Here is a 15,109-nt window from a genome sequence, read left to right on the forward strand (position 1 = left end):
TGGTCCTGAATCATCCATCAAGAGAACTTGGTTCTGTTAAAAACTTTTAAAATTAGAAATACTTTGCACTTTTCCAATGCAATGGCAACACAAGGCACCTCTTGTAAACTTTAATAGCTTTAAATCTCGTAGGAACTACTCTGATCTTGCTGTTCAAAATAACAACCATGATCAGGAAATGACCCCCACCCACACAATTGTGATAGCTATCATCCACACCCAGACCATGTGATCTCCTGGGAGAGGCAAAAAAGGATAAAAACCCAAACTAACTTAATTGAGGTATGGGGTAGGAAATCTGAAAAATTCCTTTTTAATATCCACCAAAGATGGCTGACTGCCAGAGGTCCTCCTAGCCACACCTCCAGAAACCCATCTAGGGTTAAATCAAAATGATTATGGACCACTTGGCTTAACTTCTCATCTGTAAAATGGCTCCTCCAACAGAGCAGCACTCCTTCAGTACTACACAGGAGTGTCAGCCGAGACGTGCTCAAGTCTCTGGAGTGGGGCTTGAACCCACAACCTTCTGACTCATGTCACAGCAATGTGAGGGAGGTAATTCAGGTCTAAAAATAATCAACTGTCCTTTTATTCTTATTTAAATGAGATTTGTTTTTTTCTAGCCCTCCCCTTCTGGACTATTGACTGCCAGATGTTCCCAGCCTTCTGTCAATAGTGCACAAGCTCAGGACACCTGACCTGTTCAAACCTGGCCTTGTAAGCTCTCGAGCATTCAGTGGGAAGCTACACTACCCCTTTTTTTTTTTGCAAAAATATACTTTATTCATAAAATATCGGAAAGAACATTACAAAACATTTCAAAATAGCCACACACAAAGTGCAGTTTTATTCAAGTTATCCACTGTATACATTCAATGCGAGCTCGACAGGTCTATACAATTCCCAGCCCCTTGGTGCACTATGGCTGAAAAGTCTTAGACAGCGACCTTTCCCCACTGCACCTTTGCAGTGGCTGCCCTAAGTTTTACTGTATCCCTCAGCACATAGTCCTGGACCTTAGAATGTGCCAGTCTGCAATACTCAGTCAGTCAGGGACAACACTTTGCACTGGAAGACCAGCAAGTTTTGAGCAGACTAAAGAGCATCACCGAGTTGATGATTCTCCAGCTGCAGTTGATGTTTGTCTCGATGTGTGAGCCTGGGAACAGTCCATAGAGCACAGAGTCCTGTGTCAGAGCTGCTTGGGATGAACCTCAACAAAAACCACCTCATCTCTCCAGACCTTCTGTTCAAAGGCACATTCCACAAGGAGATGGATAACAGTCTCTTCTCCACCACAGCCACCTTGAGGGCAACGTGCGGAGGGGGTGCCACTCCTGGCATGTAGGAAGGATCTCACAGGCAGGGCCTTTCTCACCACCAGCCAAGCTACATCTTGGTGCTTGTTAGAAAGTTCTGGCGATGAGACATTCTGCCAAATAACTGCTTGGGGAACCATCTGACAGGATCCACCCTCTCCTTTTCCTGCAGGGCCTCCAGAACATTACGTGCTGACCACTGCCTGATAGACTTGTGGTCAAAAGGTGTTTCTCTGCATAAATCTTTCCATTGGGGACAGGTGGTACAGCACGGTCCAACTACTCGGAGCGTTCCGCAGCAGCGTGGCCAGACCCATTCTTCGCAACACCGGGGACAGGTAGAATCTCAGGACATAGTGACACTTGGAGTTTGCGTACCGAGGGTCTACGCACAGCTTGATGCAGCCACATACAAAGGCGAGTGTGATACTGAGCAAGGCACAAGTTGGCTCTCATTTCGATCTCAGCTAGGACAATGAGTGTAGGCAGTATAACTTAGCACCACGGTCAGGGTGAGAACAAATATTCAACTGTTCCTGACCATCATTCAATAACTTCTACTGGAAAGTTTGACCAGATACTGTACAAGGACAGGGTCAACTATGATGCACATCTATGGTGATTGAATAGCTCATGGAGGAACTTAGAGCAACCTGGAACTGCACAACTGTCCATGCATATAGAGTGGTAGCATCACATTGTTATATCAACATTTCATGTGATGGGATGATGCTGTTTCCCACTGGGTGCTGGCCAGACTCACCACTGCCTGGAAAGTTGCCAAGTTGCTGTTACTGAGTAATGGATCCACCTTGTGCCAGCTCCTACTAAGTTGATCAAGTGCCAAAGGCAGCCTGAACAGCAGCAGCAGTTTGACACTGAGGCCAAATTTAACATCTGTACATGGACAAGAATACATTAAAGCTGGGACTCACCATGGTGGGAGCATTAATGATGGAAATATTGTATCCGTACTGAAATGTTCCTCCGATCCCAGTGGAAAATACTGCCAGGAGGAGGGTGACAGATGGAAACTACAAGACAAAAATTAAATCAGACAATTTTTCTCAACACAGGTACCTGGTAAAGGGTCCAGAAGGAGCCAGACAACCTTTTTCATAATTTCAAAGATAATTTCAAATGTAACAATCTCTGTCCAAATGCCTTTGTCACCATTTTATTGGCATCAATGTCTTGAATTCTGAATATCTGAATACCACCAGATTCTGAATACCTTTAAGGATCTCAGCTCACAAGAGATGTTTCATTTGAATTCTGCAGAGATCAAAATTCCAATGAGATTTGCTGTATTATTAGTGCATAAAGCATAGAAAAGAAAACAGCTGATTAAAATAATCCAATTCTCAATGAAGTTTAGGCAGTTTCACTGAACAATAAGTTCACCTAAGAACATAAAAAAAGGACTTTCAGCCTCAACTCCACTTTCCTGCCCACTTCCCCATACAATTCGAGCAAACACACGCCTTCTATTGGACCTTTATTTCTACAAAATGACCACAAGTTGTCATAAAAGGATGAATTTTAATTTCTGTATTCAACAAGCCAACTCAATAAAAACTAGTATCCATGATTGTGGCGAAGAAGTGAACAAATGATCCCCAACACTAGCTAATGATATGGGCTCCAAGCAAAATCTGCAAAGATTGGTAGATCATGGGCGTCCAATTGTCAGTGATGGTCTCTTTGTCTATGCTAACACAACAGATGAGTGTCCCTTTGCCTGTGATCATGTGATGGGTAGCTATCAAAATCAATTCACACTTTATCCAGGGAAATTTAATGTTCAATTAAAAACATTTCACATTGATATATGAAACAAAAAATTTAGTCTTTTGTGAATCCATCAAAACTAAATTGATAAATGTTTCTCTGGCCTTTTTCAGAGCTTCATTTACCACTGAACCGACTCTTAATTCTCAATGGATCATCCACTGATATTCACATAAATTCCATTTGTTTTAGTTTTGTGGGAGAAAAAGTATTGAACAAACAGGACCCCACGGTATCAATTATTTCATTGGAAAATATGTCCATTCAACAATTAGGGGTAAATTTTAACAATATCCAGGAGATATTGCAAGTTCTGACTATTTTGTTATACTGCCCTCTGTTGGGGAGATGCAAATAGAGAGTTAGTTCAACAATGGCTGACTGCTGAGAGTCCATGGGGTGAATTTTATGCTTCTTGACGGTGTGCAGGAATCTGACCAGAAAGAAGTGCGCAGTTTGTGAACCTCTGTCCCTGCCTTTTAAAGATGCCGTATAAAGTGTATTGTTGCCAATTAACAGCCACCCAACAGGCAGCTTGCAGACAGGTGGGAAGCGTCCCCAATCAGGGTTCCAGGATGGGATGAAGAGAGGGCGCAGGCCATGTTCTGGAGGTCGGTCACTGTCACCCATTTAAAGACATCCTAGGACAGGTTTCTGGCAGCTGCACCATAATTAGTGGTTTACAGACTGAAATTTTGACGCAGAAGAGTGTGAAATTGTTTGCACTATTGGAGCAGCAGCAGGTAAGACATTGTTTTTAAGTTTCATGACTATTGTGCCAGCAGTCTCATTTTAGGACCCTTGCCAGAAAGGAAAGAACATTTAAACACACCTGTCCCATTCCCCTTTAGAAAAAGATTAAAATTCTATCTAACTGTCTCTCCACAGAGACTGTAAGGCCACCATATGGCAGAGGAAGGAGCTGTTGAGGGGCCCAGATGAACGATGGCCCCTCAGTTTGATGATGACTCCCTGCGAGTCCTCCTCCAGGCTGTGAGTGAACAGCAGGAGGTCCTCATGTCTGCTGGTGGGAAGAGGAGACCTCCAAACCTGACCAAAGCAGCCTGGATGGAGGTCACAGAGGAGGTCAGCAGCTGTGAGTTGTCCAAAGGACTTGGTTACAGTGCCGTAAGAGGCTGAATTACTTCTTCCAATCTGCCAGGGTGAGTGTCTAACCATTTCACTGATGGACCTATATGGGAGGGTATGGCGTATGTCAAGTGTGCGATTGCCCAGTGTCTTGGCCAAATGCACAAGGCAGCATGAAGCAGACATACCGCTCTGCATGGCACTGGGGTATTCAGGGGAGGGGGAGGGAGGATCTTATGAACTGCACCCTCTGTTAATTAGCAAGGAGCAATGAGAAATGTTAACTGCCAATATGTTAGCCACACATTTGAAAGTATGACTTTAGCACAGCAGATTTATTACAATGGTCACTTTTTATTTGCAGGAGAAATGGGCACATTGTGCCTGAGAGGGGGCCAGGATTGGAGCTGGTCAAGCCAATGTGGCCATTTTTACCCCTCTAGGAGGAGGAAGTGCTGGAGCTAGCAGCGAAGCAATGGAGTTGCATCACTGGGTGATGTGAGATCAGAGGAAGACCCTGGGGGTGGTGAGATTCTTGCAAACAGTGGTAAGTACTGCAAACAGTGCTTAAGGAAAAGGGGTTGAGGGGGAGGTGGTTTGGAAACTGAGGAATGTAGTATATGGGTGTCCCACATAGCAAGGGTTAATGTGAGACTGGAGAACAGTACTGCCTACATTATGGAGGTAAAAAGTCACATGACAGTAGACATGGGACAGAGTTGTATGGAAAGATTTGAGTAGAGGTCAGCATAGAGATAGCTCCTAGTCTGGGCTATACATTATTGGTAACATGTAACCATTCACATATGTGTAAACACTACCTTTCAAACTTACAAGCCTCTGAGCCTCTTCGTGAAACCCACTGAACAAACTCTTACAACATAACGGCAGCTAATGAAAGCACTCAGAACCCCAGAGAAGCTGAAGGACCCCAGAATCTGGAAAAAACAAATCAGGGCTGGATGCTGTTTTTTTAAAGTGCACCTGAACTGAAGATACAGCTGGAGATCACCTAAAAAGAAACTCCATTGCAGATGTGGACACTGGAAGGCAGAAGAAATATCCACTGTGCAGCTAAATGACTTCACCAGAGCAAGTGGAGGTCCATTGTGAATTCCTATCGATTGCATAGTCAAAGGACCCAGCAAAGATGTGCAAAAATTCAGTTCTAAGGCTGGACTAGCCTTTAGAAATCTTCAGGCCATTAAATCAGTCAGAGCAGTCCCTTTTGTTAATCACTGCGGCCAACACAGGTTCAGAGATGCACCATACCACATGGCAGCCAAGCTCATTGGGGAAAAAAAAAACCTTTTAACCGCCTTAAAATACCCTGCAAACATTGTAAAGGGCCTAAACCTGTGATTTAAAGAATTGTTGCAGAAAATCGATCTGAGGTCAGGTCCATGATAGTCATGGGAGCTTGACAAAACCCAACAAGCACAGGAAGAAGCATTGAAAAAACGGTTACTGCAACACCATTGTTAAAAGTGGAACAGCATTTAAAGCTGTAATTCCCTGTGCTACAAAGCACCCATGGACAACAAATCAACCCTTCCAGATCTGTTTGGGCTGATGCAAGAACCAAATCAGATGAAAAAACTGGGCGTCTTGGAGAAGAAATTTTTTGAATTACCACAGGACATCAGGATTAAGTAGGAAATCAGGGGAAGTCCAAAATAATATGTTTTTATACTCGTTCGGCAAACTTACTGATGAAGTAATCCTAATGTAAGACACTGATGAATGCTCAGCCAGCTTTGATGAGATATTAAAAGCCTTTGACAAGTATTTTACTCTTCAAGTGGTGGAGTGCGTAGAGTTTACAAAGAGGGATAGAACATCCCAATAAAGTAACGAAATGGCAAATGACAATACCCAAACAAACCACAATGGTGGCAGACCACGTCAGTGCAATGAAGTGCATGAGCCGAAGAGTATAGTGCAGAGAAGAGGCGGCTCAGAGCCAACTGGAAGGCTTAAACATAGAACTTTTTGAAGAGCCCGACACTTACCCAAATTGCAACAGCAGATGGCAATGTTGAGCGAGCGGGCTCTGATTTAAGGGAAAGTCATAGAGCGTTCCAAGCTGCAAGTGGATAATGAAGCCTTGAGTAGCACGAGTGCAGAGCTGAAACAAGCTAAGACTTCACCACAGACAGATCTGACTAACAGTGAAATCAAAATGAAGAACAAGGACAAAGAACTGCTGCAGGCGGAGTAAGAAAAAAAGACAGAAACAAGATTGCAAAGTGTTCATATCAAAGCTGAATCAGAAGATTTGAAACATATGATTCAAGTTGAATATGTACCTTTGAAAATTCATAATAATGTCTTCATTGAACCCAACTGTTGATGATCTGAACAAACAAATTTCTGACGGACCACAATAGTACAAGGAGACTTTGAAAGAATTAAAAATGTTGAATGTTGTGAAGAACGCAATAAGTGAAAATCTGAATCACATGCAGACGCAGTATGTATCTCCAGAAAAGCACAGAGGAAATAACTGAATTCCTTTGTTGGCAAATCGAAGAGGGAGTTGGAAGAACTCAACTAGAAATACAGCCAGGTACAAAAGCAGGCAGAAAATGTACTCCAAGAACTTTCTGCCCTGAAAGATTCTTTGAATAATCAATACATGTCCCTGAAAAAACAATTTAAAAAATGTTGAACACTACTTCAGAAAAAGCTGCTTTGGAACTATCAGTAGTGACAAAGCAATGCACTGAAATGCAGAATGAGATGGCAAGAACTGAACAAGAAAACAAACAGTTGGAAGAACAGCTGATTGTCCTTCAAGATCAAATGCAGAAGGAGTTCATAATCCTTGAGCAACATGAATACTGCCTTAAAACAGCAGAATGGAAGATCAGCAGAATAAAGTTGAAGAGACTGTTAAATTACAAGAAAATTCAGGTGGAAACAACTGAGCTTTGCAAAGAAAAGGAAAACCTATTGAATGAGCTTCGCATGCTCCAAGGATCCCTCGGGTCAAAGTTTGGTCCTCCGGAAAATTCCAAAGAGAAGCAAAATGAATGTAATGTCACTGAAGAATCAGTTGGCAGAGAAGACTCAGCAATATTCTACATTCCAGGAGGAAGGCAAGAACTACAAGAGACAGCAGCGCTGAAGAAAATGGTTGGGTATTTGGAATAAAACTTGGAAAAACTTTAAATTTCCAAAGATATATATGAAGAAATGGAATTCAAGTTTGTTTGTCCTATGGGCAAAAAGGGTGAGCACATGGGAAAAGTGATGAGGAAGTATGCAGAAGTCAAACTGCAAAGTGAATGATTACAAGGGGAAAAATGCCAGGCTGCAATCAGACATCCAGGCATTGAAACAGGGAATACAGTAATAGTAATTCCTGCTGAAGAGTTTGAGACAATGGAAGCATCACAGAAGAGAGTTTTGGAACTGCAGGAGGGAAAGAAGAAGATGAAGGATTCTTGTGACAACAAGCAACAAAAAGCAGAAAACTTGCAGCTCCAACTCGACAGTCAGAAAAAGTGTTCTCCATCACTGCTGCAGCACAGCCAATTGAAAGTCGAAGTTTGCACAAAGGAGCGTAAAGAAGCTCAGAAACAATTAACAGAAGTAAAATTAAAGAATGTGAGCTTGAAGGACAGCACAGAGGAGTCAGGCTCTGCTAAGGGAAAACTGTTCAGTGCAGAGAACCAGCATTCACAAATGAAAAATGAGTTTGTGAATGGAAAATAGTTGCTGATGTGAATACTGGAGTGTCACTCAGGAAGTAGAACACTTGAAAGATAACTTAAAATGATAACCTTGTAGAAGCAAATTCAAAGAAGATAGATCTTCAATTAGAACTTGATGAACTTCAAGTATCAGAAATCTCTATTAAGCAATGTGAAAGATGCCTGGAACAGGAGGAGGAATTGCTGATGAATCAGAACAGTTGGTTGAATGCAGAGTTAACAACCAAAACTTGATTTTCAATCCAATCTGAAGAACATGGAAGATGAGATGCGCAGTATGGAAGAACAAACCCAGGCTTTAAAAGCAAAAAATGAAAATTCTAAGAAACAGATCGAGCATCTAATGAGTGAATTGAACAAGTCTAAGGGGCAGTCAGTGACCATGCAAGAAAGATTCCAAAAGGAACTGAATGCCCAGGTGAAGTTAAGCTTGTATAAGGATAGAGACATAGAAAATAGGAACAGGATTAGGTCATTCGGCCCTTTGGAGCCCTTTACTCCTCCATTCAATATGATCATGACTGATCCTTTATCTCAATGCCATACTCCCACTCTCCCCATACGCGTTGACGCCTTTAGTGTTTAGAAATCTATTTCCTTCTTAAATATATTCAGTGACTTAGCCTCCATAGCCTTCAAATTGTAGAGAATTCCACAGGTTCAGCACCCTCTAAGTGAAGCAATTTCTCCTCATCTCAGTCCTAAATGGCCCACCCTGTATCCTGAGACTATGATCCCTTGTTCTAGACCCCCAGCCAGAGGAAACATCATCCCTGCATCCAGTCTGTCCAGCCCTGTCAGAATTTTATACGTTTCTATGAGATCCCCTCTTATTCTTATAAACTCCAGTGAATACAGGCCTGGTTGACCCAATCTCTCCTCACACGACAATCCTGCCATCCCAGGAATCAGTCTGGTGAACCTTCGCTGCGCTCCCTCTATGGCAAGTATATCCTTTCTTCAGATGTAGTCTCACCTCTCCTCTTGCAATGAAGGCCAACATACCATTTGCTTTAACTGCTGCACTTGCATGTTTGCCTTCGGTGATTGGTATACAAGGACACCCAGGTCCCTTTGTACATCAACATTTCCCAATCTATCACCATTTAAATAATACTCTGCCATTCTGTTTTTCCCACTGAAGTGGATAACTTCACACTTATCCATGTCATACTGCACCAGTAACATATTTGCCCACTCACAACTTGTTTAAATTACCTTGAAGTCTCTCAACATCCCCTTCACCATTCATGTTCCCACCTAAGTTTGTGTCATCAGCTAACTTGGAAATATCCCATTTGGTTCCCACATTCAAATCATTGATATATATTGTGAATAGCTGGAACCTAAGCACTGATCCCTGCAGTACCCCACTAGTCACCACCTGCCTCTCTGAAAAAGACCCATTTATTCCTACTCTATTTCCTGCTTGCTAACCAATTCTCAATCCTTGCCTATGTTACCGTCAATCCCATGTGCTTTAATTTTGCTCACTAACCTTTTATGTGGGATCTTATCAAAAGCTTTCTGAAAGTCCAAATACACCACATCCACTGATTCTCCCTTATCTATTCTGCTAGTTACATCCTCAAAAAACTCCAGTAGGTTTGTCAAACATGAGTTCCCTTTCATAAGGATTCCACAGATAACTCTGAAACAAAGACAACTGAGCTCGGTGTAGTTGCTGAGCTGAATGAAAGATTCATGGGCCAAAAATTTATGGCCCCGTTGCAGCGAGAACAGGGCTGTAAAATGTGGCGAGCTGTTCTGAACTCCTGATTTTGGTGGGACCGTAAAATCCCACTGTCATGAAATTCTGCCCATAATCCTGAAAAAAAATTGGAAAAAAGAGAGTAAACAATGTTTGGGTGAAATTGTGAAACAAGCGGAAATGAAATTTCGTAATGTCAACTTCCTTAGTGGACCCCACTGAAAAATATCAGAGCCCCATCTATGAATGAGTGAGATGAACATCCCTCTGGAGGAAATGGGACAAACCCTTGAAGTCCAAACAAAGCAAACCGGTTGCCAATAAACAGAAATTCAAATGCAAGGAGAACATAAAGCAAATCAGATGGAAACAGCCAAGCTCTAGAAACAGAATACTATGATTTCTACTCTGAACCAAGAACACCAGCCGAAAGCAACTGAGACTGGCACTCCTCCGAACATAGCCAGAGCAAGATCTGAAAGAACTGTCAAGCTTCCAGACTGTTTGAATTTATAAAGTCAGAGACTTGTGGGAGCAGGGTAGCACAAAGAAAGTGTCATGTAAATGTTTGGGTAAAGACTTGGGTGGTGTAGTAAAAAGGGTCTTCAGCGTAGCAAGGGTTAAAATGGGACAGGAGAACAGTCGACCTCAATGTGGGTGGTACAGTCACATGGACAGGGGACAAAGTTTTATGGAGAGATTCGAGTAGACATCAGCATGGAGATAGCTCCTACTCTGGGCTATGTTTTTTTTATATATCTATATATTTTACATATGTATATGTTACCAATAAACAGTGCTGTTCAATCTTACAAGTCTCTGAACTTCATGAGTTCTAATGAACAAACGCTTACAACAGGGGAGGAGGCGGGGAAGTAGCATTGATGGCTTTTAACTTTGGAGGCTTGCAGAATTCAGGGAGGAATGTGTATCTCAATGTTGAAGGGTCTAAGGTTCAAATACCGGTTACCATCTCCCAATGTCACAAGTGTGTGTGTTTTTTTTTTTTTAAGAACTGTGTCTCTGAAGTCATCTGAAGTGACTTGTTTGTTTCCCCAAGGGTGAAACAGCAGCAGCTGCAACCACTAGCCCTGAGGAACCAATGTTAACTCTGAAGAGAAGGAAGGAGCCTCAGAGTGGAGCATCACATCTTTGCTCCGTACCTAGCACCAGTGCAGATACACGCACCTTGGTGGGTATGTGTGAGTCAGCTCTAAGGAATCCACACACTGGTGCAAGCATATTACAGTCACAAGACCAGCTGTTGGAGGCTGAGACAGAGCAGGCCTCTGGCAGCTAGAGGAATGCGGGAGGTGACGTAGATGCTGAGCCCCATGCTGATGACGAGCCTCTGAAGCCGTCCATCAGGCGGCAGATGCTGAACTGCACGTAACTCGTGCTGCATGATGTGGTAGAGATTCCAGAGGGATAGCACACACTGGCATAGAGTGCAGGAGTCCATCCAGGCCATGAGCACTGCGATTACCTGCTCTTCAGAACTCATGGCTTCCTCCATCGAGAGATTGGTGACTCATGGAGGGCCAAACCCAGCACCCCACTGATGGGATACTGGGTGTGTGTTCTGACCTGATTTCCATCACATTGTCTCCGAGCTCAGGTGCCCAGAGCCAGAGCCAAAGGGGGACAAGGAGCCTGGAATCACAGCCAGGTCGTGGCTCCTTTCAGGAGAGCAGGGAGGGCCAAATAGACCTCATGGCAGTGGATAAGCAGCTGCCGTCACCATTGGGCAGCACCTCAAAGAACACTTCTGATAGGCACAGCCTCTCCTCCGCCCCTCTGCCATTGACACAAATGACTCAAGAGTGCTGCAGTGACAGCTGAGCCTCCTGCAATGGTGCAGGGGACTCCAACACACCCGGACTCCCTCAGCCTCAGGCAACCAGGGGATGCCCGCCAAAGTCATCCCAGAGAAAGGGCCATAAGGGTCAGCAGCCTGTCTCCAGCACAGCAGGTGGCCAGGGGCAAGCACAGCACCATAACATCCAGAAACAATTTAAGAAGGCACAACATTAGTCACATACAAGTTCACAATGGTGACTGTCGAGTTGAGAGTTCTGAAAATTATTGAATCATTTTGTTATTGCATCATTGTTTCACGTACATGTGTTGGTTTTGATTCAGATTAACTGCATGCTGTTAAGGGAGTTTGTGCTCATGTGATTGGCCTCATTTGGTTACTTTACATTGGCACATGCACAGGTGGGTCTGGTGTTGATTTGTGGGAGATACCAGGGAAAAGTAAGTACATCTAAGGTACTCACATTAAGCAAATGACACATTGCTAGTGAAACCTTCTGGTTATCAGAGAATCTTGCTGCCATTCAAAGCATCCTGTGCAGCGACCTGCACAGCTGGCTAGCATGGCTCACCCTCCTCATCACCTGAGGATGCGACTCTGTCCATCAGATTCTCCTTTGCCAGGGTTCCCCCTCTCTTGAGCGCCAGGCTGTGCAAGGCACAGCAGACCACGATCATCAGTGGTACTCAAGCAGCGTATTGCCTGGTTGGTTCAAACATCTAAAGCGCAACTTGGGTAGACCAAAGGTCAGCTCCACAATGACCCTGGTGGATATGAGGCTATTGTTATACTCCCTCTCAGGCTGTGTGTGGGAATTTCTCACTGTGGTCATTAGCATCACTTGAGAGGATAACCTTTATCGCCAAGAAGCCAGCCACCCACCCAAAGGTTCTGGGCCTACGAATATCCTTGGTGTGCATGGATTGTAATTGCTCCCCAGAGACCATGCACACACCTGCATTATCCTTTGTCTGTGATCACATACAATCTGCACACTGATGGAGTGATATCCTTTTCTATTGACAAATGTCCCTGGCTGTTCAGATGGAGCTGTGTAAACGATGACCTCTTGCACCTTCGGATATCTAGCCGTGACAGCAAAGCCTCTGGCTCTTTCTGCTTGACTGGCAGTCGTCACTGGTAAATGAGATAATCTCATGGGCATGTCTGGATATGGTGTCTAAAATCCAGTGATGGGCTGCAGGCTGCGAAATTCCACTAAGGCCTCCACACAATGCCTGGAGTGACAGTCATCTACCTCCACCACCCTTGAAGATAATGCATTCCAGATCATAAAAACCCATTGTAAATCTTTTCCTTCATGTCATCACTGCATTATCAATTGCCTTAAATCTGTATTCTCTGGTTACCAACCATTCTGGCAGTTAACCCATCTGCACAAATACAGCCTAATACTTTCACGATTTAAAATGCCTCACCCAAATCCCCCTTTTCCACAAGTAAATAGATCCAGCTTTTAAAGCTGATGGCAAGGGAGGAGCCGTTTTCTCTGGTGCAGGGTTTTAGAACAAGAGGCATGACCTTAAAATTAGGGATTGGCCCTTCATGTAAGGGTGATGTAAGGAAGCACTTCTTTGCACAAAGTGTTGTGGAAAGTGGAAATTTTGGAACTGTCACTCTAAAAAGCTGTTAAGGTCAATTGAAAATTTCAAAGCTGAGCTTGATAGATTTTTGTTAGGCACAGGGCTTAAGGTTTAAAGGTCAAGGTGGGTAGATTGATTTAAGATGGAGACCATAGAAAATAGGAGTAGGTCATTCAATCCTACTCCATCATTCAATGGGATCAGGGCTGATCCTCAACACCGTACTCTGCACTCTCCCCATACCCTTTGACGCCTTTAGAGTTCAGAAATCTCTTTCCTTCTTAAATATATTCAGTGACTTGGCCTCCATAGGTTCACCACCCTCTGACTGAAGAAGCTTCTCCTCATCTCGGTCCTAAATGGTCTCCCCCTATCCTGAGACTGTGACCCCTTGTTCTAGACCCCCCGGCCAGAGGAAACATCATCCCTGCATCAAGTCTGTCCAGCCCTGTCAGAATTTTATATGTTTCAATAAAATCTCCTCTCATTCTTCTAAACTCCAGTGAATACAGGCCTAGTCGGTCCAATCTCTCCTCATATGACAATCTTGCCATCCCAGAAAATCAGCCAGGGGAACCTTCACTGTGCTCCCTCCATGGCAAGTATTTCCTTTCTTTAGGAAAGGAGCCCAAAACTGCATGCAATACTCCAGGTGTGGTCTCACCAAGGCCCTGTACGGCTGCAGTAAGACATCCTTGCTCTTGTACTCAAATCCACTTGCAATGAAGGCCAACATATCATTTGCCTTCTTAACTGCTTGTTGCACCTGCATGCTTGCTTTCAGTGATTGGTGTACAAAGACACCCAGATCCCTTTGTACACCAACATTTCCCAATCTATCACCATTTAAGTAATACTGTCATTCTGTTTTTCCTACTGAAGTGAATAACATCACACTTATCCACATTATACCGCATCTGCCATGCATTTGCCCAGTCAACCTGTCTAAATCACCTTGAAGCCTTTTAACACCATCCTCATCGCTCACATTCCCACCAAGTTTCCTGTCGTCAGTAAACTTGGAAATATTACATTTGGTTCCCTCATCCAAATTATTGATATATATTGTGAATAGCTGGGACCCAAAAACTGATCCCTGCGGTATCCCAACACTGATCCCTGCGGTAGCCCACTAGTCACTGCCTGCCATTCCGAAAAAGACCCATTTATTCCTACTGTTTCCTGTCTGCTAATCAATTCTCAATCCATGCCAATATATTATCCCCAATTCCATGTGCTTTAATTTTATACAATAAACTCTTCTGTGGGTCTTTATCAAAAGCTTTCTGAAAAAATCCAAATACACCACATCCACTGGTTCTCCCTCATCTATTCTGCTAGTTATGTCCTCAAAGAACTCCAGTAGGTTTGTCAAATATGACTTCCCTTTCATAAATCCATGTTGACTTTGTCTAATCCTGTCAATATTTTGTATCCTATTAGCACATCCTTTATAATACTCTAGTATTTTCCCTACTACTGAGTTTAGGCTAACTGGTTTGTAATTCACTATTTTCTTCCTCCCTTTTTTTATTTTAAATAGTGGGGTTACATCTGCCACCCTCCGATCTGCTGGGACTGTTCCAGAATCTAGAGAGTTTTGGAAGATGACAACCAATGCATCCACTATTTCCATGGCCAGCTCCTTTCGCACCAGACCTGACCTAACTGAATGGTAGAATGGGCTTGACTGGCTGAATGGCCTACTCCTGTTCCTAGTTTGAGGTTAAGAGTACTGTGATAAAAAGCCAAAACCAGCCATCCTACAGAAGGGATGAGACAAGAGGTTATTGTTTTTGCCCATGTTATTGAGAAGTGAGATTGATTTGGTGTTCACGAATTAAAATAAGTTAATAATCTACATCTCACCAAGCATTTCACAGTCTGGCTTTGGAAAAGATTGGAGAAGTGCATGGTGGGATACATGAGAAAGATATAATGAGGGTCTCATTGTCTTTAATAGCAACTTGGGTGGGATTTAAAGGGGGGCTAGTTGTTGATTCATTATCTCCGATTTTGTACCACCTCCGAAAAGGCTGATTTCACCCACACAA

General features: G+C 43.3%; 1 protein-coding gene across 1 annotated transcript in view; it reads right to left on the reverse strand.

Annotated features, from left to right (window-relative positions):
• The window catches only part of slc2a11b (solute carrier family 2 member 11b), an 85,681-nt gene that overhangs the window by 55,771 nt on the left and 14,801 nt on the right, over positions 1 to 15,109 (reverse strand). Inside the window, exon 2 of the mRNA XM_041203314.1 lies at positions 2,258 to 2,356. Within this exon, the coding sequence (XP_041059248.1) occupies positions 2,258 to 2,356 (99 nt within the window). The remainder of the gene's footprint in view (positions 1 to 2,257; positions 2,357 to 15,109) is intronic.

The sequence above is a fragment of the Carcharodon carcharias genome, chromosome 13 (genome assembly GCF_017639515.1).
Source record: "Carcharodon carcharias isolate sCarCar2 chromosome 13, sCarCar2.pri, whole genome shotgun sequence".
In the NCBI taxonomy this organism is placed as follows: Eukaryota; Metazoa; Chordata; class Chondrichthyes; order Lamniformes; family Lamnidae; genus Carcharodon; species Carcharodon carcharias.